The 26,433-nt window shown below is 33.6% G+C and overlaps 1 protein-coding gene across 1 annotated transcript in view; it reads left to right on the top strand.

Moving 5' to 3' along the window:
• Positions 1 to 26,433, top strand: part of Gfral (GDNF family receptor alpha like) — a 58,568-nt gene that overhangs the window by 5,177 nt on the left and 26,958 nt on the right. The window contains exons 3-6 of the mRNA XM_026398967.2: positions 1,253 to 1,405; positions 13,360 to 13,416; positions 14,219 to 14,549; positions 19,738 to 19,988. Of these exons, the coding sequence (XP_026254752.1) occupies positions 1,253 to 1,405; positions 13,360 to 13,416; positions 14,219 to 14,549; positions 19,738 to 19,988 (792 nt within the window). The remainder of the gene's footprint in view (positions 1 to 1,252; positions 1,406 to 13,359; positions 13,417 to 14,218; positions 14,550 to 19,737; positions 19,989 to 26,433) is intronic.

Raw genomic sequence — 26,433 nt, 5'->3', positions numbered from 1 at the left:
ATTCAAAATGTATTTCATTATTTTTTTCATTTCTCCATTTTACAAAGATTAGATCACATACTGCTCATATCCTCAAATGCTTCCTTTACCTCAGACTGCATTGTGTTAAAAAGTAGCAACCTTCAGTTCTAACAATACCCATGTGTACAATATCCATCAGCAAGCTTGGCCCAGCAACATGACCTCAGTGAATTATACAGAATGTGTAGGAAGGCAGACAGTTTCTGCTCTTCTGTGTCCTTGAGGAAGTACATGGATTATTCACACTGGAAGGAAAGTTATAGCTATCTAATTCAATATTCATATTTCTATTCAGGAAAAATAATTTGCTTAAAGTAATAAAATAATTTTATGATGAAGACAGAGGACAACGAAATTTGTTATTTGTATTGATGATGAAACTCCTTGTTATATAAGGCAATTTAAAATGTGTTTCTAAAATATCACACTTCATGTGTCATGAATTATCACTTATCTATGTATTTTAGTATATAATAGCAAGACATTTGTGGTAAATTGCAAAAATATTTGCATAATTAGTTCATGCACAAAGATGAAATAGAAATATTTTCAAATTCACAGACAATATAAACTTAAGTGGTTTTATCCAGAACAATGTATAAAATAAAACTGGGATAGAGGTATATAGCTTTTTAAATTAAAACAGAAAATTAAATATTATTAGTTATAAAAGATTTGTTCAATAATATTTATGGAGTGCTTATAAGTGCCAGGTTCACTTCATTTCTCAATAAATTTAGAGCCACCTACACATATCAGAATGACATATAAAATAAAATAGCAGATTAAGACAAAATAGCTAATGAAGTATCTAAAATGACAGAATAGAAATAATTCTGGTGATTTCATAAAAGGACAGCTTTGAGTATTTCCAAAGTGCAAATATTGGCATTTTATGTCAGGACAAACTACTTTAAAATGCAGAAAGTTTCCATTTATTTTATGAAGTATGTTCTGGGAAAAGCACAGTAAAAATAGATATCTTGTGTAAAAAGTCATTTATTTGATCATCCTGCAACAACCTTATATAATCTTGTCATACTAAAGAATTACCCAGATTGGCATCTGGGTGCTTTGGGAGGCTTGGGGTGCAGCTCAAAAGTTAAGAACCCCTGGGTTCAATCCCTGGTACTAAGTAAATAAATAAATTATAAAGTACTTTGGAGAAAAGGATCCAAAAGTTATGTTCACATTAATATCTGGAGTGTTATATTTTCATTGTTAAATCCAGGTGACCCCTGCAAGATAAGTAATTTATCACACTGTTACCTGAGAATCCAGTCCTTCGTGGACAGCAATTTCCAGTTTAAAGAGTGTCTCTGCACAGATGACCTGTACTGTACTGTGAACAAGTTTCTTGGAAAAGAATGTGTCAATAAATCAGGTAATGCTTATTCATCCAGGTCTTTGTTCCAAAGCTAAATCCTGCTAAATCATGACATATTATTCTTTTTTCTTATTGCAAGGTTTTGGATTGCTAATATTTTGCTGACATATCTATGTTCATGTAGTAGTATATTGGCATATTGTCTTGCCCTATAAGATCTTTAGTTTTGTTGTCTGACTAACACTGGCCTCTTCAAATGAACTGGGAAGTGTTTCCTTCTCTTTCATATTCTGGAACAGTATACAAAGAGATGGCATTATTTTTTTATTCAAGATTAAGTCAATCAACCAGTGAAAGTACCTAGGCTATTCTTCATTGGAAGTTCCAAGACACAAATTCAATGTACTTAATTGTTACAATACTAATTCAGTTATCTGTTTCTTTCTGAGTGAGCTTTAGTAGTTGGTGTCTTCCATTTTATGGATTTTTATATTTAGAGTTTCTTATGAACTCTTTTTTTATTGCCATCTCTAAGTTGCTCCTCTAATATTCTGTTCTTTTTAATGTCTGTAGGAGTGGTAGTGATGTCCTCTCATTCATTCAGGTATTTATAATTTGTGTTCCTTCTTTCTCTTTTTCTTTTCTGATTTTGCCCTTTGTTGGCTCATTTTGTGTGTGTGTGTGTGTGTGTGTGTGTGTGTTTGTGGTGATTTTAAATTGTTCTTAATTTTCTATTTTCTTCAGATAAAAACTTGGATCATTGATTTAAGGTTTTCTTCTTTTCCTGACATGAATATTTAATACCGTGAATTTCCTTTCAAGAACTATCTTAGCTACACACACAAATTGTTATGCTATATTTTATTTTTTATTTAATTCAGAATATTTTCTTTTCTTTGGGATCTCCCATTTGACTTATGGTTTAGAAACTTGTTGTTTAATTTCCAAATATCTGGGATTTCCCAGGTGTCTTTCTTACTGATTTTAGTTTAATTTCCATCTCATCTGAAAACATATTTAATATGATTTCAATCCTTAATGAAAATGATGATTGCCAAATATCATTTGTACAATGTACTCTATTCTATATAATATTCATGCACATATTCACACAAAAAATATTCAAAGTCATATAGGAAGAAATAATGGTGACCCAGAAGGTTTCACAGAATTGCAGTCATAGATTGTTCCTCCAGTGGCTCAGGAGGCTGAGGCAGGAGGATCTCAAGTTCAAAGTCAGCCTCAGCAACTTAGTGAGGCCCTGAGGCAATTCAGTGAGACCCTGTCTCTAAATGAAATATTAAAAAGGGCTGCAGATGTGCCAGTGCTTAAGCACCACTTTTCAATTTTTATTTTATAAAAATAATTTTTAAAAGTTGTGGCAGACATAGCCTTTTAGGGTGAACTGTGTTCTTTAGGGAGGCAAACAAAAAGGGATTTTTAGAATAGAGGAAATACAATGAAGCAGAGCACATTTGGAGAGCAACAAATCTTTTGTTAAGTTGGATTGTAGAATGGAAAAGTATTAGGATGGATATAATGTTGGAGAGAAACCAGATGTTAATAAAAAGGAGGCAAGCTGAACTTCCAGCTTTCTAATGAGATTAGACTTTAAACCTTTGATATGAGGATCTGTTATCGATTTTAAAAAGAGGAATGAATAATCAGCTTTCCAAGTGATAAGGTTGTAAAGTAAAAGATGGAATAGAAGGGAGAGAAAGATGCAAGCAGGATATAAATTAAAAAGCATCAAAATAATTTGGTGGCAAGGTATCTGTTTTAGTTACCTTTTTCACTACTGTGACTAAAAGACCCTACCAGAAACACTGTAGAGGAGGAAAAGTTTATTCAGGAGCTCACAGTTTCAGAGGTCTCATTCCACAGGAGGACAGCTTCATTGCTTAGGGCCCCAGCTGAGACTGAACATCATGGTAGAAGAGTGTGGTAGAGAGAAGAGGTTCACATAATCATCAGGAAGAAGAGAGATAGACTAAGGTCAGCTCACCAAAAATATACCCCAAAGGAATGCCCCTAATGACTCATCTTTTCTAGCCCCACCCTACTCACCTTCAGTTACCTCTCAGTTAATCCCTATCATGGAATTAATTCACTTATTTGGTTAAGGATCCCATAATCCAATCATTTCACCATTAAACCTTCTTGCATTGTCTCACACATGAGCTTTTGGGGGACACCTCACATCCAAACCATAACAGTGTCACATGCCTAAACTAACACATGTGCTGAGAATTATAAGGAGAGGGGATATTTTAAGTATGTCTATGAGTTATAATTAGTAGGAACTGGTGACCAGCTGAATAGTGGGAGAAGAAAATGTACTAAACATGATATTCAAAGCGATTACAATGAAATAAAGATAAAGAAGAAATTATGGATTGGGAACAAAAATATCATTATATTTGGAAACATTTTTTTTCTGAAACATTCTTTGGCACATTCAAATTAGGAATGTTTATAATTTTTTATGAAGTTTCCCATGCTAAAAATAAAATTGAAAATAAAGAAGTAATAGAACATGCCTTATTCAACTAGTATTTAGAAACAGAGATTTTCAGTTGAGAAGAAAAATATAAAATAGAGGCACAAATTTTGAAATTAAAGACTTATGAGCAGATAAAAACACAAAGGAAAATAAATTCATTAGGAAAGGAGAAGTGAGAAGTGAGAAGAAAAGTATTTTCAGTAACAATGTCATAATCTAGTTAGAGAGACCAAAAGGAAGTTTTTAATGGTAGGAAAAGAAACTACTGTTTAATTTTTAAAACTAGTAAAAGAGGGGACCCAGAAAGTAGTTAGCAATTAAAAGGAGACATTAAATAGGACAGGTCCTGTGAATGACATTAGTTTGCTAAATAGGGAACTCTACCAGTTTTAGATTGAAGTAGTCAGAAATGTAAGCATGTTGAAATATTTATCAAAATATTGTTTTGTTTCAAGAAATTGAAACATTTCTATCTCCATCATCATTTTTATCACGCCAAGTTAGGATAAAATATTGCTATCAGTTAAGCACATATATACAAGTAGAGAGCAGTTAAAATGAAATCAACTATCATGCTAAAACCACTTTTCCCACATGGAATTTATTAAACCCTGCAATGTGGAAATATTGATAAACCAATCCTACAAAAATCTTAGAACTATGAGATAGAAAAGAAGACCTAAACAATTTCACAAATGCACTTCATGATAGACCTGACTTGATTGTTAGGTTTGGAAGGCATATTCAAGGGATTGCTGATATTTCAGCTTAAAATAGTAAAGGAAATAAACACTGAAATTTTAGCATTCCTTCTGTATTAGCTGCAGCATTCTCCAGGAAGCCTTGACCTCTCTTTCTTTCTTTTGCTTTACCAAAATGTTCCCCAGCATACACATTTCTATTCTTGGAAAAATTGGTTTTGGCATTTCTGGTTTTTTTAATATGCTAAAACTCCCAATAAAGTTTCTGAAAGAGAAAATGATCAATAAATATATGATGTAAATATTAAAATTCATTAACTATTTTGAGCATCTAAATCTTGTATCTAAGATATTTTTTACTCAATTTATATATGTAGATGTTGTATAAACTCTGAGGAATATTATTCTAGATGAGATAGTCCCTGCTCTTGAATATCTGACAACATTGAGCGAAATTTATATTTAGTCAGGATATATAATTTAAAGTGGCTATATCCATATACATATATAGTTATACTATATTTTATATACAAATTTCAATTATTTTGTTACAAATACTCAGTTATATTACACGTATATATTATCAAATATGTTGACATTTAGGTAGCCTTACATTTTATTTCATATCAAAATGTATAATTACCAATATAAGAGAGTGAATTATATCAGGGCAGCATTAAATTACCTACATCTTGTACATGAATGCCTGGACATGCTAGCTATTAGGATTTTAAGAGATGGTATCTGTTCTTATTTAGGACTTTGATTTATAAAATATAATGATTCATTGTGAGGTCTTATTAGGTAAAGGTGGAAAATGGTCTAGTAGCAAAAATACGTGCACAATGGAGGCTGCACAGTGCTCAGCAGAGTGCAATGGAGGTTTGTACTTACACACTTTTATAACATGAAGGTGGTCATATTGTCTGGATCTTGCATAAGTATGAGGCATTTGAAAAACTAATGTGTGGGAACACTCATTTAATAGAAAAAAAAATTTAACCTAAAAGTACAAGAAGAGCAGACATCCCGAAGACAAGAAAGAATGACTAGAGGAAGAATACTAAAGTCTCAGAAGCATTGCAGTGGAGGTCTTTTTATTTATTTATTTATTTATTTATTTATTTATTCCCAGTTCTGGGTTTGAACACAATAGTGCTCTGCTATTGAGCTATATCCCCAGCCTTCCCCCCTCATTTTAAAATTTTAAAACAATGTATTGCTAAACTGCTGGGGCTGGCCTTGAATTTGCTGTCCTTCTGCCTTGGCTTCCTTAGTCACTGAGATTACAGGCCTGCCCTGCTACATATGACGTGGAAGTCTTCTTGAAGTGCCTCAGAGGAAGGCAAGACATTTTAGAAGTAGACCAAAAAAAAAAAAAAAAAAAAAAAAAGCCTGTAAGTCTACTAAGAATCTTGTGCTGAAGTTACTCTCCCCATCTTCTTCATATAAAATTTATACAATTCTAGGATTATTGGGTCTTTCTAATAGAAGATGTGTTCTCAATGAAGGCAGTAGAACCACCAAGGGGCAAAAATTGCTGTTGAGTATGGGCCAAAAAGTCTTACCTTACCATGTACAAGGTGTACATATAGAAGTTTTAAAATAGACAAACAGTATATCTACATAATTCATTTCATGGGGGACAGAGGAATTACAAAAAAAAATGTCTAAATTGACTTTGCATGGATAGAGAAACACTTTAGTAAAGGCACATTTGTGGGAGAAAATGGAAATTCATAAAAATTTGTTTAAGAAATAATGGATTGCCTTATACATAAGTTAAATGATTTTATTAACCATGAAGATGTAATGAAAAGACAGACAGTAAATGGTAAGGACAAAATACCATTAAAAATGAGCATTAACATTATGTTGTTTATGCAAACTCTAAATAATTTGGTTTGGTTTCTCAACTTTCAAAAATTCAATGTCATTTGTAACTGCTCCTTTGAAGTAATTTCCCACTGATTTTTGAAAGACAAGGGGTATTGGGATATTTATAAAAAATATGTTTATATGCTTTATGAAAAGCATATTGAAGAGTCATAAATAAATGAAGTTATTTCATTTTTAGTTGTTTTTCATTTATAGGAGAGTTAACACTGTCCTCCAGTTTGGCTTCCAAGTCAAATACTACTCAGTGGTTCCATAAGAAAGACACATCATTAATGGCTGAACAGAAGACTGACTGTGCCCATGTCTGTCAGGAATCTGAACAGTGCACTATGTTTTATGAGAATTTTAAGAAAACCTGTGGCAGAGAGACAGAACAATGCACGAGCCTGGGTAGAAGACAACTGTGTGCAGCATTAAGAGAAAGGCTGAAAGAAATGATTTTATGGAAGTGTCCATGCAGTGACCCTTCAAAAGTAGACTGTACTCAAATTTGGAAAAGTTTGTTTGAAGACATTTGTATGCAGGATGCTCAAATGAATCAAGTCCCTACCTTAAGTGAAGACGCTGAGGATAGGTTCAGTGAAGATACGGCTTTAGGTTGGTATTCACAAAATCGAAATTAGCAGCAATCAGTATAATCACAAAAATAAGGGAAAATATTTGGCTTATCATTACAACTCTATCATTTCTGTGTTTATCTTAGAAAACTAAAATTGGAAAGCTCAATACCACAACTGTGTCCAAAGGGGACTACAAAGAAGAGAAAACGTGTCTTGAGGTTTTGACATAATGTTAATTTAATTCATTCATTCGTTGAACAAATAGGAGACATTTACAATGCGTTAGGTCCTATGCAATAGGATTTAAAAACAAATATGTCCTTCATGCTATCTTTCAGAGGATTTTAAATATTAAATAAAAGGATTAAATGTGGTAAGTGATGATCATTTATTTATTGTGATTGCCACAGGCCATATTCTGAGTCTTAAGATAAAAGAGTAAATGAAACAAAGTGAAACAAAAATCACTGCTCTCCAGGAGCTTGCATTCTGACTCCAGGAGTGTCTGTACCAGTTTCCCTGGAAACACACACAGAGACAGAGGTTTACATGTCGGAAATGTATTGAGTGCATGCAGGAACCAAGGCTAAAAAGAAGACACAGAGTTAGATGGAAGGAGAGGTAGAAATGAAATATGGTTACTCTGGAGAACTAACTTAACTGCTTCTACAGAAAGCTTTGTTCCAGGAACGGACTTTCAGAGTTATAGATTCAAGGGAGCTGGTCCTTTGTACCTGGAAAAGTCTGTGACCTGTTATGACTACTTCCGTTAGAGGAAGGCAATGATTGGAAAAGTATGGGGGTGACCTATCATCCAACAATACACCTAGGATATGGGAAACACCAGTACCTAGATCACCCAGGGGATCTGAGTGGTGCACCACAGCATCTACTGTGTAACCTGGAGAAAATTAACAGGATAAAGGTTTTAATGTCTATTTTTAAGCAGCAATGAGTGCTAAAAAGAATTATAAAACATGTAGAGGGAAAAGAGATCTGAGTAGGTGGTTTGTAATTTTAATGGAGTGGTCAGAGAGGTGCTTTGAGGAAATTAATGTTTAAATAAATATTTCAAAAGACAAGGAAATGCACCATGTGGATATCTGGGGGACAGAATAGTTAAGGCAGAAAAAAACAGTGAGTTAAAAAAGTCTGGAGTTGTGAATGTGTTTGGAGTTTGGACGAGCAGAGACACTGTAGTTAGAATTGAAAGAGCAAGTGAGAGAGGTGCAGGAGTGGAAATAAGAAGCATAACAGATGCAAAATCACATATGTATTTGTAGGTTATTTCAAAACCTTGGCTCTTACTCTAAGTCATATAGTAAATCATGGAAGGTTTTGGTCAGGAGAGAGGCATGGCCTGAGTTTTAATCTTTAATAGGATCTATTTTGTTGTTATTATTTGTTTGAAAACTAAGAGAAGCAAAGACCTGAGTAGGAAAGCCAGTTAGAAGGCTTTTAAAACAAGAAAGCAAAACATGATGGAGGATGATCCAGTATGGGAAAATGTGCGATTCCAGATATTTTGATATTATCTTATAGAACTGCAAGAAAAAGAATCAAAGTTGGCTCCCAAGTTTTTGTCTTGAGTACTTATAATGATCTGCTGGCTTTATTTTCATTAACCAATATAGGAACAGTTCCTAGAAGAAGCTTTAGTTGGGAACAAAGGAGACTTTGGGAGTCAGAGTCGGTCATTTTAAGTTTGAAATGTTTATGTGATATCTAAGCAAAGGTATCAAGTAGGAAATCATACATAATGGAATTTATGTCTAAATTCTATATATGGCATATGAATGTGAGATCTGTACAGTAAGAAGATACTGAGAGAGTCATCATTCACTTCTAGATGGCATATAAGACTATGGGACTAGATGACTTTAACAAAGACATGCATGGTATCTTGGAAGAGATTGGCAGCAGGTTGAGATTCTTTCAAATTTTGGACATATTTTTATATTGGTTGATCAATAAGAGAAAAAGGAATAAGTGGATGACCTTCTGGTATGGGAGAAGAGAAAGGAGCAGCAAAAACCTAGAAGGATATGCTAGAGAGAAAGAGGGTAAAACAGGGAAGAATGGTGGCAGGAATTTAAGTCAAGTATAGGAAGTATGCAAAGGAGAAATGAAAGATCGAGAGGATTCCATGATGTGATACAGATATTCGGGACCAAAAATCTACTAAGTGCATTTGACAATGTGGAGGTTACAGATGACCTTGATGAAAACATCGGTGGAGTGGAAAGCACAATGACAGGATTGAAGGTGGAGTTTAGAGAGTCTGTAAGGGAATAGGAGGAAGGAAATTGGAGGCAGAAACTAAGGATACTTTTTGAAAGAAGGTTATTGTAAAAAGGAGATTTTTTTTTTTCAAGATGGAAATACAAGATATGTATGGTGATGTGAATGATTCAGAGATGGTGGTAAAATTGATTATTCGTGGATAAAGTGGTGAATAATACCCATGCAATACATTTGAATCATGCTTATCAAGTGCTATTAAGTGGAAATATAAGACAGCGAGATGTAGTCTCTACTCTCATGGAATGCACATGACATTTTCCAGCTCTTCTCTCTAGCTCAAAGTGGTTCCCAGTGAAAGGCTCTACTTTCAGCATTAAATGTGAATCAAAGCCATCTTATGGGAATGTTGAAGGAAATGGTAAGCTTGAGTTGAATGCATAATGTTTGATGACATATGAAATACTATATATTAGAAGAATTTTATAGGCCATTTTTTAATTTGCAGGGATACCTGTTTGCATATCATGTGATGTTTCTATGAGAAAACAAAGCTGTGTAAATATATAAGGCTGTAGTTACACTAAGGAAGTAATAAGAAAAAAAAGAGGGGATAACAGTGACAGAGTTCATCTATTAGTGTATATATCTAGGATGGAAACTGTCAGTGAATTTAGGAGATGTTTAAAAGATTGGAAGGAAATATGAAGACAAAATTCCTGGAGGTACATATACAGATTAAATGAGGGGAAGTTTTTGGAAGATAGTAGAATAATTCATATTTGTAATCAAAAGAGAGAAATTCAAATAAATGTCAAGTTTAGAGTTGGATTACTGGTATGCATAGTTGGAGGGCAGGTGAAGATCATAGGGAATTCTGAAATAAGGTGGTAGATGAGATTTTTTTCCCAAAGGGCACAGAAGTAAGCTAGCACAATGACAAGATTGGAGGTGAGAAGAAGATTGACATCAGTGATGAATATCAGGGCAAGAGTTTGAAATTAGTATTTGATAAGACAATCAGCATAAAATTCAGAGAAGGACAAATTCTTTACATGGGTGAACAATATTTTGGAAGCTGTAAAACTGACAAGGTAGATATAAATATTCTCTAATGAAACCACAGTGTGTACCATATGGGACATAGGTAGCAACAAGGTATCAAGAAAGGGAAAAATAAGCTTGGAGAAAATCCAGGTTTCCAAGATACAAGCCTTCTATCTTTCTTCTTTCTTCCATGGTTTCAGGCGCTCTCTCTCTCTCTCTCTCTCTCTCTCTCTCTCTCTCTCTCTCTCTCTCTCCTGCAGATTGAACTACTCAAGGGCACTCTATACTGAGCCACATCCCATCCCTTTTATTTATTTATTTGCTTTGGGGGAGAAGATATCTCTAAGTTTCCAAGGCTGACCTCAAACTTGCCATCCTCCTGCTTCAGTCTGTTCAGTTGCTGTGATTTCAAGCATGCACCTTTGCACCCCACCCTGTTCAGTCTCCTCTGAGGATCTCATTTATATTAAATGTTAGTGTATATCCTCTGAGAAAGAAGTCTTCTGCTTAAATTTAATTAATCATTTCACAGAAATGTATCTATTAGTTTATGATTAACTTATTTTGTCACATTATAAAATTTAAATAGAAATATTTGTATGGAGTAATTGTATGGGAGTAATTCTGATGATACCTGAGGAAATATTTTTAATACATTTGTTTATGATTTCAAAATTCAGATGGTTGGTGTCTGTTTCTGTTTATTCCTAGGATTTATTGTCCTTTACCTTCTTCTCAACAATTATGCTACTATTTAAAATATCCTCTGGGAAAAGCGTATATACTTGTGTGTATGTATGTGTGTGTGTGTTTATATACATATATATTTATACACACATGCAAATATATCATATGAAAAAAATGTAAAAGTCTAGGAAGTATTCTTCCTTCAGCTGGTCTTTTTTGTTTGTTTGTTTGTTTGTTTTTAAATTCTGAGGAATCTGCTTTTTTTGTCCTAAGTTTTTTTAAAAAAGTTGTTTTTATTAAATGAATGTTCCATGTTCAGCCAGAGGAAGGAGAAGTTGTGTACAATGTGTCAAAATGCATTCTACCATTACGCATAACTAATTAGAACAAATTAAAATATTTAAAAATAAGTGAATGTTCCTCGCACATTAGCTTTTCCAAATGCCTCATACTTATGCAAGGTTAAGACAATACAACCAACTTCATGCTATGAGAGTGTGCAAACAAACTTCTATTTTTCCCTTATAAGCACTGTTCAGTTGCTGGAGTGCACGAAACACAAGTTGCTATATCATTTTGCATGTTTACCTAGTAAGAGTTCTGCATTTAATATGCAGAAAATCTATTGAAATACATTATTCATTGCATATGAAAACAGTACACCATCAAAAATTAAATTTATTTTCCCATACTAAATGCAGCTCTTTTTCATTTTGGATACCAACCACTCATATAATTGAATCATCTGAATAGACCAACAGAACAAAACTAATCTGGGTGGCTTAAGAAATAAATTTTATTTTCTAGTAGTTCTGGAGGCTGGTAATCCCAGATTAAGGTCAAGTAGGATCTGCTTTTGATGAGAGCTCCTTTCTTCCTGGCTTATATGACCCTTCCTTGGTGTGTTCTGAGGCAGGAGAGAGAGAAAGAAAGTTCTACTGTCTCTTCTTATAAGGTCACTAACCAAATCAGATAGGGCCCCCCACTCTTATGACCCCATTTAACCTTATTACATCTTGGAGACATCATTCTACACACAACTGCACTGATGGTTAGGGCTCCAACATGAATTTAGGGGCAGGGTACAACCATTTAGTTTATACCAATGAGTGCATACTTAACCATTAAGGGTAGTTTCTTCAATACTTTTTGATGCATGGAACAGCCTTCCCAATCAGTCCCCATGTAGAGGTATTAACCTATAACAAAATGTCTGTCCCAGGCTTTTTTATTTTATAGAAAAACCATGTGACTCACTGAGATCTGTTTGGGATTTCATTTAAGATGGACGACTGACATAGACAGGAACTTCAAGTCTTCCATGAAGAGACAGGAAAGTAGACTCAACAATAAATATTGAGTAAACAATCAATAGAAAAAATGAAAAAAAAATATGTATCAAAAATTGATGGGAAAGCACACAGAGTCTGGAAAGGTTGTGACACATTTGGGATAGGAAGAATTTTCCTGATTGTACCATCATGTAGGTGCAGTGGGCTGTCAGGCAAGGAAAATGAACACATAGCCAGGTGGTGAACAGACTGAGTCATGAAAGGGTGTTTGTGCCAACTGAGGCATACTTTACAGTTGAAACCAAATTCTAGATTTTGATTAAGTTTCATAGATATTTTCATTACATAAATTAAAAGTTAATATCTTAATAGCCAATGGAAAATACTTAATTTTTGTTTTAAAATAAAATTCTGGTCATCTATTTCCTTCCCATTTTATGCATATACCTATTAGAGGTCCTTCCTTGTGTTTTATTTGGCTTTAGTTTCTATTTCCTTACAGTCTCTGGGGATGCTCAATGACAGCGACTGAAGATTTGCATCTTCAGGACATGACTCAGTACATAGGAGGGACTCAATGGGTATTTCTTGAAAGATTTTAGAAATCAATGGCAACTGAGTTCACTTCTATTCAAGAGATTTTCCAGTTCTATAATTATAATTCCCAAGAACTCTTAGAGGCTAAAGTAACCAGATGTGGAAACAATTTTTACATTTCATGTCTATCTAATTAAGAATTTACTGGGATGGGATTATTTTGGTGTTGTTCAGACAACATTCCTTCTGTTCTCTTTCCCCAGACAGTGTTTGCTTACTTTGGTCCACATGGTCTAGTCATTAATTAGCATTTGTTTAGATCATCAAGTAATTGAATCCTCAAAGCAGAGCTGTTTAACTCACGTGAATGATGTTTCAGAGGTTTATTTTTCTTCTTCTGAACCCTCCTAATTTTCATTATCAGTGGTTAAATGAGTGTTATAGGAGCTTGTATGTATTTTTTTCCCAATTGCTCATTCATAAATTCTCCAAGGAAATTTGGAAAAAATTCAATAATGAGACAGTTTCTTTGTTTTCCTTCTAGATAACATGAATGAGGATAATACATTCAATTGGAATATAACTACTCCTTCCTATCACGGTAATGTTTATAAGTAATAATTTTGATATGCCTTGTAAAAAAATGGACAATATACTTTAAAAATAGTTACCAGATTTCTTCAAGTTAGGTTAGTAAAAAATAAATTATGTGGGTAGCACTTCCAGTATTACAAAATTTCTTCCACAATAATTGTTTGTCCTTTCATTAGCTATTTATGGATGTTCTGAGGCATATTTTACAGTTGAAACCAAATTCTAGATTTTGATTAAGTCTCATAGATATTTTCATTACATAAATTAAATAGTTTGGGGCCAATTATGTTTTGTGTAGTCATGTGGTAGTAGTGAGGATGGGGCTAGTATTCACATATACCTGTGTTTTCCAGAATGTAAACATCTTCTAGGCTAGAAGAATTACATAGATCTTCATTTGAGATTCCTATCTGCTTCCAGTAATGTGCAACAGAACTACGATGATTTTGATTTGAGCCAATTAATTCACCATAAGCTGTATAGTTCAAATGCAAGTTCTGAAAATTTATTGTCTACATTTGGGAGACTTGGATTCAGAGATTTTCTACTACAACTTGGTTTGGGCCCAATACATTTCCCATCACTCTGGATCATAATACATACCCAATATAGATGATAGATGCTTCAAATAGCACACTGCTCAGGTCTCAGGATATTCATACTTACTCTAAAGAAAGTAATGTTTGCCAAAAATGGCACATTGGCACATCATTGTATTTTGCTCATAGATGTCTCACAATTTTTGCAGATTCTAAATGTATGGGTTTGTGTTTACTTTTTCATGACCTGAGCATATCCATTTCTTTCAGGATTCAATGGGATCCAGTCCTGTTTGGAAGTGACAGAGGCGTGTGTAGGGGATGTGGTGTGTAATGCACAGTTGGCCCCTTACCTTAAAGCATGCTCAACAAATGGAGATCTGTGTGATGTGAAACACTGCCAAACAGCCATACGGTTCTTCTATCAAAATATGCCTTTTAACGTTGCCCAGATGTTGGCTTTTTGTGACTGTGCTCAATCTGATATACCTTGTCAGCAGTCCAAAGAAGCTCTTCACAGCAAGCCATGTGCAGTGAACATAATTCCACCCCCTACTTGCCTCAATGTAATTCACAGCTGCCGAAATGATGAATTATGCAGGTGAGTAAAAACATGCATACCTTACTTTCTTATTTCGGCACCTTATTTGTTACAGTCCAGTCCTAACACTTGATCCCATTACATTAGCTGGTGTTCCCACCATTATCCACTGTGGTGTAAATAAAACCAGACAATTCATAGTTTTGAATCTGTGGTATGTGTCTAGTGACCTTTTTGAAATTTTAATGCAGAATAGTTTTTTTTATAATAAAGCAATTCAGTATCTAAAAATTTGGAAATCATATTTTTAATTATATATTCAAGTTGAACTAATGAATTGGTTAACATTCCAGGTTTGTATAATAGTTTCAGAATTTTGGCGGGGAGGGGACTGATTATATAAGGCTGCCAAATGTCCTAGAATTTTGTCAGGGTGGCTATTTGACCTTCAGAATAAATGCTCTCTGTGTTAGACTCAAGATAATGAATGGATCTCTCAGTAAACATCGGAAGGAAGAGATATCAAGCCAATGTTCTCAAGCCAATTGTATCTCTTCTCGTGTTGAGGAAGAAATATGAGTGACAAGGTCAAAAAGCAGTAAGGATGGGGCGTGCAAGGGGCAAAGCAACAGGCAATGAGGCCAGAAATTAAATTGGGTAAAGTGTGGGCAGGACTAGATCACTAGGGCCCTGAATGATTTTGCAAGGTTTTGGCTTTTAGCATAAGTAAAATGGAGAGGTACCGGAGGATTTTGAGCAGAGTTATGAATGATCTGGCTCCTTTATTAAAACTTTCACTCTGCCCCCATGCAGGTAATACACATATATACACATATGTTAATCTCTTTCTCTATCTATCTATCTATCTATCTATCATCTATCTATCTATCTATCATCTATCTATCTATCTATATCTATCTATCTATCTATCTATCTATCTATCTATCTATCTATCTACACACACACACACACACACACACACATAAGATTGTTTGGCATGTTTAATTCCATCTTTCCTTTCTTTCCATTTATCCTTCCTCCCTCTCTATCCTCTTCCTCTATTTTTATGGGTTCCCCCTACATTTTTTTTTAATTTCTTATTTAGGTCTAGCTTCTACATATGAGTGAACACATTCAACACTTGATTTGGGGTTTGTCTTATTTCACTTAGCATGATGGTCTCCAGTTGCATCCAATTACCAGAAAATGTCATAATTTTATTCTTTTTTATGGCTGAGTAAAACTCCATTGTGTATATATGACACATTAATAGTACAAGTTAGAGTTTTAAATTGAGTTTTTTGAAAGTTCTTATTAGTGAACTACTATATTTCATTGATTCTATCATGGAAAAGTTTTTATACATTTTAACATTTTGATGCATCTGAAATGAGTCTTAAGGTCAATGACATGAAAATATTTTTCTTAATATAGTTGCTTGTGGCAGTTTTTAGTTGTGCATAAAAAATGTTGGTATCTTATCTCACTCCAGTAAGACTGGCAGCCATTAGGAAGTCAAACAACAATAAGTGCTGGAGAGGATGCGGGGAAAAGGGCACTCTTGTTCATTGCTGGTGGGACTGCAAATTGGTGCAGCCAATTTGGAAAGCAGTATGGAGATTTCTTGGAAAGCTGGGAATGGAACCACCATTCGACCCAGCTATTCCCCTTCTCGGTCTATTCCCTAAAGCCCTAACAAGAGCATGCTACAGGGACACTGCTACATCGATGTTCATAGCAGCTCAATTCACGATAGCAAGACTGTGGAACCAGCCTAGATGCCCTTCAATAGATGAATGGATAAAAAAAATGTGGCATTTATATACTATGGAGTATTACTCTGCATTAAAAAATGACAAAATCATAGAATTTGGAGGGAAATGGATGGCATTAGAGCAGATTATGCTAAGTGAAGCTAGTCAATCTTTAAAAAACAAATTCCAAATGACTCCTTTGATATAAGGAGAGTGAACAAGGACAGGGTAGGGACGAAGAGCTTGAGAAGAAGATTTACATTAAACAGGGATGAGAGGTGGGAGGGAAAGGGAGTGAGAAGGGAAAGTGCATGGAAATGGAAGGCGATCCTCAGGGTTATAAAAAATGTCATATAAGAGGAAAGGAGGGGTAAGACAAGATAATACAAATGGAAGAAATGATTTACAGTAGAAGGGGTAGAGAGAGAAAAGGGGAGGGGAGGGGAGGCGAGGGGAGGGGAGGGGGGTTAGTAGAGAATAGGACAGACAGCAGAATACATCAGACACTAGAAAGGCAATATGTCAATCAATGGAAGGGAAACTGATGTGATACAGCAATTTGTATACGGGGTAAAAGCGGGAGTTCATAATCCATGTGAATCAACCATGTAATATGATGTATTAAGAACTATGTAATGTTATGAACGACCAATAAAAAAAAAAAAAAAAAAAAAAATGTTGGTATCTTTTGAAATAAGAGAAATGTAAGCATGTTTGATCACATTATTTTTCTCATATCACAAAGAGGTTCTATCTAAAAATCTGTTTATCTATCAACCTATCATCTATTTAACTGCCAATCTATTATCTATAGATAATAACTAACCATGGAGCCTAATAATATTTTAACTAGCCATCACCAAAGGGACACCAATCCCCGTGAAAATATCAGATGTTTTTCCATAGATGGGTACCTGGCTTTGCCTGACTCTAGTGCCAGAAACTGATGTAAGCTACCTTGCTATCCTGAAATCATTTGCACACAACATTCAGAACATGGTATTTTTGAGCCTCCATATCAATTAACAGATTTTAATGGCAAGTGATGGAACACCTTGCTATAGTCTTGAGAATCTGAAAGAGTCTCTCATATTAACCTCCCCTTGGTATCAGCTCCTTCTCAGACTGGTACAGAATAGTTGGTTTTTCTCTACAAGATCTCTAATGTTTAAGTACCTCTCTGAAGTGTTTGGTACAGGATCTGGAATAGGATAAACACTCAGTTCATAATTTCCCCTTCATTTTTGAAAATTGTGTACTTAGTTTTTATATTTTATTGAACATGCACATATCTCTTCTCACATTATTTCTGTCTCAGATTAGTTCACAGAGTAACAATTTTGTGACTTCAATTTTCTTTCACTATGTGCAAATAGTCCCTTAATGAATACTTTATAGAGGCAATGAAAATATTAAACAATATGAGTATTCTATGTGAAAAGACAAATTCTCTCATTTTCCCAAGCAAATTCTGCCTTAGGGAGATTTCCAGCATTTATATTAAATTATTGCTAATGTAATTCAGATGAAAAAAAAAGTCTCCTAATGGAAAATGCTTTATCACTTCCTTTCTTATGGAAGAGCTTGTATGTGGGAAAATCAGGGTCTTGGATTTTAAAATGAAATTTCTTGTTCCATATTCTTCAATTCAGAAAGGGTTTTGAAACTTCTTTAATTTTTGAATCGTTGAAAGGAGCCAATATAAAGGTCATTTCTAATTTATCTTGTCTGATATAGAGATCCAGTGGAAGCTGAGATTATTTTTCTTCTAATTATATGTTTAGGAACTTATGGGAAATTATACTACATTATATTTTCATATGTACAAACTAAAAAAGTAGTGCAAAAGGTATTTGCTTAGAAATAATTCTACTTACTTTAAAAGAAGTCATTTATTTTAAGTGTGATGGTACATTTACAAAATGTAGTTACATATTAGTTCACAAAAGGAATATAGTACACTTAATGTACAGATATTACTTAAACCACATTTCCTTAAAGTTTTCAATGTAACTGGAAATTAATAGCAAAAATGAAATGATCCATTTTTAAAAATTAGTCTTTTAAACACTTTGTTGTTTGAACAATTAGCCAAAATAAGACATTGAAGAATATCAAGAAAATAAAGATAATGAAAATGCCATGCATCAAAATATTCCAAACCAAATGAAAATTTTAATATAAATTTTTTGCCATGTTAAAAATGTTGATTTCCAATGAATTAGGTATTTGTGTAACAAAGTAGTTTTATTTTTAATGAAATATTTTTAATGTATTATTCTGGCAAACTTTCACTACTGTTTTCTAAATGAAAAAAAAAATTATACAACTTTAATTTAGTAGAACCCAAATTTTTAAAATAATATTTGTTAAAAATAATAAATAATAAAAAATTTAAAATGCCCAAGTTCATATTTACTCTGTCAACTTCCTAAGAAATTATCAATACTTTAAAAACTTATATTTAGATAATCATTTCATATATAATTTTATATATAACCATTAATTGCATTAAAGGAACATATGTGTTTTGGCCTCAGAATCATTTAGGAAATTAGTAGTATTTTCTTAATTATCAATTTTATTACATACGAATTAACTTTCACCATTGTATTGAAAAGGTGATATTTCAGATTATTTAAATGTGACATTATTGAGAACAATGTGGCTTTTTCCTTTTTATCAAAGTAGCCCTCTGTGGACCAATAAGCTCACTTGTGGCATGTATCCTAAGAGCTTCCATCACTAATGACCGTAACCTATTTAAGAAAGAGAAGAAAGTCATTTAAGTGATAAATATTAAGTTGGAAGACTAATATCCTTCATTCTACGGAGAAAAACTGTGAAAGTTTCAAAAATGAAATTGCTGAACATTATCTAGACTTTTATTAAAAGCTATTATGACAAGAATCCAATACATAGAAAAGTTATAGACGGATGCATTTCCAATTGATTTTCTTAGCCATTAAGTAAACTGGTAATATTTTGTTCTTGCTGCCAGAGAATCTCAAAACATTTTGTAAATTCTAATTAGAGTCTGCTTAGAAATGTGAAATACATATTATAGCACCAATTCTGTGGGAAAATTGACTTGAAAGGTCAAGCGCTTTGTTTGAAATCAGTTGATGTTTGAGAAAATGGCCAAATGCTAGTTCCAAAACCATGTTAAACTCGAAAAAAACAATGCTGCAAAATCTCTCAGATAATTCTGTTTCTTCACTTTTTTTCTTTCTTTCTTTTCTTTTTTTAATCATGCATTACCTGGGACTGTTTCCTTTTTTAAAATTTTTATTTTTTTAGATATACATAACAGTAGAGTGTATTTTGACATATTATATATACATAGAGCATAACTTATTCTAATTAGTTATGAATTGGTTCTGTATTGGATTAGACAGAGGGGAATGAAGGGAAGGGAGGGAGGAAAATGAGAGTAGAAAAGACAGTAGAATGAATCAGACATAACTTTTCTATGTTCTTCATTCTTGTTCCAGGAGACGCTATAGAACATTTCAGTCCAAATGCTGGCCTCGGGTAACTGGAAAGTGCCATGAAGATGAAACCTGCATCAGTATGTTGGGCAAACAGGACCTCACTTGCTCAGGAAGTGATGACTGCAAAGCAGCGTACTTGGGCACCCTTGGGACTGTTCTTCAAGCACAATGCACCTGCAGAAGTGTCACACAAAGTGAAGAGTCTTTGTGCAAGATTTTTGAGCACATGCTTCATAGAAAATCATGTTTTAGTAAGTTCTCTAATTGAAATCCTATCCCTATTATTCTTTCTTTCTTTATATCTCCTATTTATCTATCTCTTTTTTTTCACTATGCAGTGCATAATGGTAATCCTGCTCAAAAAATTTGTTCACAAAGACAATTTATGTTTGCTATTCACTTTTAAAATCTATTTTCTGATTAAGATCTCTGTATTTGCTATTTTACTCACTTTTCAGAAAATGGCAATTTTTATGTTTTATGAAATAGTTCACTCCTAGTTATCATTTTTGAATTCAATACCAAAAGCATAAAAGGTTTGACTTGTGCAAAGTTATAAACCAGCTCAAAATATTGGCATAAGATAAAACTATTTATTTATAAACTAAGTAATAAAACAGCTCAAAATATTGGCTTACAACAATATTTATTTGATTACAATTCTGCAGATTGGGCTTGGATCTACTGTTGAAATCTTCTGACAGTTTTGTCTGGGTCACTCATGTAGCCTCAGCCATCTGTTAATCTACTGAGGCTCCACAGTCTCAGATGGTGTTAGCAAGCATCATTGGCTGATATGGCATGGTTCCTCTATAGAGGACCTCTTCAGCAGTAATGTATTGGACTTTTTCTTGCTGGCAGCAAAATTTCTAGTAGCTAAGATCCAATGTGCTGGAATTTATCAAGTGTCTGCTGTTGTCATATTTTAAATATTCCATGAAGCCAGGCAAGTCACAAGGCCAACCTCAGGGCCTCTATTGAAGGTTATTACACAAAGACCTGGGTATTCAAGGAAGGATTCATAGAGGGTCATTAATTTAACAGTGTATTGAATAGGACTGTCCCAGTCTATATAAAATGTATTTATTTATCTTTCAATTTAGTTTTGTTCCTCCCTTTGGTCTTTAACATTTCTGCTGATCAACTCTAGTGTTAAGGTAATGAACAATATTTTCTGAAATGATTGTTTATTCCAATTTGGAAATAATGTAAACTGAAATTTATGAATTTAAATAATTTGCTCAGATTCTCAAAGTAAACAAATGGCCAAGAGGTATCGCTTCTATGAATCTTATAGAAAGAACCTAAGAATGTGAACATGTACTAATTCAAAGCCTCTCCTATATTCATCTTCAAGTTTAGTCCCTATCAACCTCCAAGTCTAAATCCTCTGTAGGCACCAGGGACCCTGGTTGTAACTAGCAAACCTTCAAGTGCTATTTTCAGAAGAAAATAATGAATGTATCTTGTTTTATAGCAAACCAAATCTTTATATTTATGGGAAATTGACAGAGGTATATATCTATGTCTATACATATATACAGACCCACACAACTTTTGATTTTTTTCTATTTTTCTTTGTAGATATTTAGAAGATACACAATGATCAATGTATTATATATATTAGCTAATGGACACATTAATTCAGTACATGGTTTTATTTCCTAACAGTGTTTTCTGTGACTTAGCTACAATTTCTATATTTAGCACAATGGACATATTTCAACTGAAATCATGATTTAAAGAGAACTGCAGTGTTGTACATGTTGTCATATTTTCTTAATAATGTCTGATTAACACTAATTCTATTTAAACTAAAAGTATTTATAATTAATGGCTCATAAAATCACGTATCAAGTGCCTAAATAAATTAAAAAAACATATATATATATATATATATATATATATATATATATACCAAGAGGTATCATTTCCATGAATCTTATAGAAAGAACCTAAAAATGTGAACATGTACATATATATATATATATATATATATACACACACATATATAATTATAATTATATATACCTATATAGTTATATATATACATATATATAGTTACTTGTTGGTGGAAATATTAAAGAATGTGTATGAAAATATGTACAGACTTGATATTAGTAAATAACTCAATTCTAGAACATAAGTTTTCTAAAACTGATAGTCTTAGAATCATACTTCTATTTCAAAATCTACTTTTCTCCCATATATATTTTAATTATTTAATTTGATTTTCATAGTGTTTGGCTAATACTTTATGGAGCAAAAATATTTACAGAGAGGCCATTTAAATGGAAATTTAGAAGCCCAAAACATTGACGAACTATGAGAATATTTTGGAAAAACAAAATCTTCAGGCCTATTTCACTTTTTTAAAAAAATTCACCTAGTAAAACTATATGTCTGGAAGTTTTCTCTTTTACTTTTACCTGTTGATACTAGGAGTTTCAAGTGACAGGGATACAGAACTTTAGAAAATTTAAAGTCCTTCAGTCACAGTTCTTGGTATTGAATTAATAGGAAAAGATTTAAACAGAATCCAAAACCAGCCATTAGGCCTAACTAGTTCTAACAAAACTTTGTTCCCTGCCCCAAATATAACAGAAGTGGCACAAGGAAGTCTTTGAAGGAAATCATTGCTCTGGATGTCCCTTATCAGACTCACACTCCCTTGCATTTTTCAAGAAAATTCATTTTTACAGCATATTTCCAAGACTTGAACTTCTGCATAGTTTTCTCAAAAGGAGCATAATGGAGTGACACAGGACCCAGGGGTATTTTCAGTTTGTCACATGCATTTAACCTAGAAGCGTTGTTTCTGAAACTCTTTTGCCTTAGGCCACAGTGAGCAATACATTTCACATTAGCTTTTGTGAGCAATGGACCATATTTCTGAGACATTATTTATTCTATTTTTTTTCAATATTGACCATTACCCTTGGAATTGATTCTGTGATTCACAAATGTGTTGCTATCTGAAGTTTGACAAACACTTGCTTTGAGTAAAAAGTTGTCTGGAAATAATCTACATCTATGTATCAGATTCAGAATGTTATAAGAATTATATCTAATGGTAGAGTAGCTTGCATTTACTGAGTGTATAAATTTTGTCACATTTTCAAAATTAATCACTCATTCTCACTTAAAAATTCCATGAGCTAGGGAAGAGATACATGGCTTGCCCTAGGACAATAGCAACCCTGGCTGGCTTACTTGGGGCCCATTACATTCTCTTGCTTATGAAAGAGTAAAAGAATCAAGCTCATGTCTGTCCAGTCTGCTTCAAAGCCTTGTCAGAAAAGGTAGCTCTGTTCTCAGAAATAAGCTGTGGACACACACTTAAGAGCCTGGTCTATTTCTTTGTGCAGAACTAGACTGAGGAGGAGAGACTCCTGAGCAACCTGTGTTCTGCCTCCAGCCTTCACTCATCAGCTAACATTTACATTCAAAACAGACTTACTCTTCTGTCATTTCTACAGCACAGAGTGAACAGAGCTGATGGAGAGGAGGGACCAGGAAGAGGACCTTTGAAATGGGAAGGGCTAGTGGATCCATCATGGTTTTCCCGGTTCTATTAATGAGTAGGGAGGGTGAACTTCAAGCTGAGAGGAATGTTCACTTTTCACCTTGCATGAAACTGTCTTTTTGGTATAGGAAGTATGTCATTAAGGAATAGATATGGAATAAATATGGACATATCACCTCTCTGTCTAAAAACCTCAGCTCCTTCTGTTAGGAAAATTTACAAAAAGAAATCTATCCTTCATTAATACTAAAGGAATGGAAAGCATACAATCCAAATGTGACCTAAGTTTAAACTTTAAAGACTACAGAAATAAATATGTATTCTTCTTACAATCCCATTCTTCAGATCATTAATGTTAGAAAGATTGCTATATATTTTTCGAACTTTTGTTTGTACCTTGAATACTTCGTAAACCCTTGAACACATCACACACACACACACACACACACACACACACACTCACACCACTTTTTATGTAAGTAAGGTATGTATTTTGTCTTACAGTTTGTTTTTTAAATTTAAAATTAAGCAGTACACCCATTTCAAAGTATGTAAATATATAATGGCTTAGTTCTTTAAAAAATTGCATAGTATCCTATAAGAGAGCTATACCACAATTGTTAATTAATCTCCTATTAATGTGGACATTAAAGCTGCATGCAATTATGTAATACAGAAATTGCTATCATAAATGTTATTGCACATTTTGGCTGGCAATTCAATAGAATAGGTTTCAATCATCAGGATTAGTAGACCACAAAATTTTCCTTTTGCATTTTTACCTTTGGTAGAAATTGGAAAAAAAACATTTGTCCTCATTACATTCTTAGAAATTTTTCATTTTAATTTATATTTTTATTATAAATAAGGCTGAGGATCTTTTCAGTGGCTGCATGCAATATCCCATTTCTTTTTATTAATTCATACTCACCACATAATACATCATGCTTCTTCAATATCAGTCATGGCACTTTTGTTGCCAGTACAAAAGTTTATCTGGTTGTGAGGATCTGCTAACCTGCACATCTCTTGCAGTAATCTGAATTAATGGCCTCCTATGGCAAAGTGAAGCCCCAGTGGGAGATGACTTTGGTCTCAGATCTGCAACCCGCTCTGTGCTGTAAGGGTTACATAGAGGACAAATTATTTAACCTTTCTTGAATACTCAACCATCATTCCTCAACAGGATAATTTCTACTGCCTTTTCAAAGAATTGTTTTTTCATAAATGATTAACAGTCACCAAAAAAAATTTATAATCTAGATTATAAATGTAACCATCAAGAATAAGTTTATTTAGCATTCAATTAAAAATAACATTGGTCATGATCTTTGAACTTTTTAAAATTCCCCTCAACAAACCACCTAAATTTAATGTTTATTAATCCCTTGATTCCCTTTCTAATTTTACCACATTTTAAAACTCTAATCAATAATTTTTTTAACTTGGGATTGCATTTGCTTTTTTTGCAAATTTATTATCCTTAAATGAAGCCATATTGTGATGTATAGCTTGCAAATTCCTTTTTATTTCTATGTAATATTGTTTCATAAAAATACCTGCAAATGTGATTTTTCATTCTACAGTTGGGAGATGTTATTTTTTCCCACTATTTTGCTATTACAAATTATGTAGCATGAACATTCTAAAACACAAGTGTATCATTTTTTTTTAGGACAGCAACAGTTCTTAATCTTTGCTGAACATTAGATTCAGTGAGAAATTAAAAAAAAAACGATCTGATGCCCAATAAACCGATAAAATCACAATATCTGGTGGCGGGAATTGAGTATCAGCTTCATGTGGCCAGGGCAGCACCTAAGGCTCTATGCCCGGAATGGCCCCAAGATTGGGGTTTAATGCTTAGCAGTCATCATCTTGAAAATATTAATAATTTTATCTTTAAGTCTGTGTTTTATAAAAGAAGTGCAGTGGAGCAATGGATGATACTAGAGTGGCTTGGAGCCTCAGCTCATGGATATTTTGTCACCTGCCACTTCCCCTCTTACCAGAAATAAGCAGACTCTCAGCTGCCTGCTCCCCAAGTGCCCTCTGCCTTCCACACCCCACCAGGGCACTGCTGCTAGACATTTGACTACTTTCTAAAAATAATATTGAGCCTTGCAACCCATAATATGTGTTTTAATTTTATGCTTTTCAGTACGTTTTTTATTATTTTATCAATAAAAATACTTTCTAAATAATGTTCTTTCCCAACACTGGCTACATTTCTAGGCTTTGTTAAGGATTACAATTGCTATTTTAAGTCATATCTTTTTAGTATTTTGTTTTCAAATTCTTTTAGTTGTACAATAGACATTCAATTGATTTTTATAAATAACTTTTCATGCAGAAATGTTTTAAATACTCATAAATTTTTAAAAACTTATTGAATTCTCTTGTGCTTTCTTTGTTAATAGCCAGATGCTTTTCAACAACCATAGCTTTGTTCTCTATGTTCAATGCTCACTTCTTTCCTTTCTTTTTTGTCCTCCTTAACTCTCCCCACAACATCTAGTATCCACTTCTTCGTCTGTCTCTTGCATACTGATCCACCCATTCTGGCCTAGCCACTGGGTGTAGATCCATTCACAAAGGCAGCTTTCCCATGGGAAAAGCTACCACACCATTTCAGGGATTCTGAAAGTCTTTGTTTTATTGGTACCATGAACAGTTGAATATTCTTTCTTGATTGATAAAATTTCTCTCTTTCTCTCTCAGCTGTCATTCTTCTGATCCCTCTGGATTTTTCTTCTGAGCTTACTTGATAGGCTTATGAAATTGTCCGACTAATAAAGCTTGGCTATAGGCTCTCTCCTAAAGAAACTCAATTCTTCCTCTCTGAGATTTCTTCCATGATGATAGCATGAGTAGCTCTACATTGATTTATAATATTTAGGGAAGAGATTTTACTAAGCTTCAGGCTTAGTAAAATGATTGAACTCAGAGGCACTTGAGCACTGAGTTACATCCTCAACCCTATTTTGTATTTTACTTAGAGACAAGATCTCATTGAGTTGCTTAGCACCCAGATAGTAGTATCTTCTTTTGAACTTAACATAGGGCTACCTGATATAACAAATAATCTCCAGAAGCTAAGTGGCTTTACACAGTGGGAGTTTATTCCTTGGTAACAAAAAGTCCAATCAGCATTAGAAGTAGGCATTTAG

This window comes from Urocitellus parryii, chromosome 8 (genome assembly GCF_045843805.1).
Source record: "Urocitellus parryii isolate mUroPar1 chromosome 8, mUroPar1.hap1, whole genome shotgun sequence".
Taxonomy (NCBI): Eukaryota; Metazoa; Chordata; class Mammalia; order Rodentia; family Sciuridae; genus Urocitellus; species Urocitellus parryii.
Note: the sequence above shows the minus strand (reverse complement) of the source record. Positions and strands in the feature narration are given on the sequence as shown.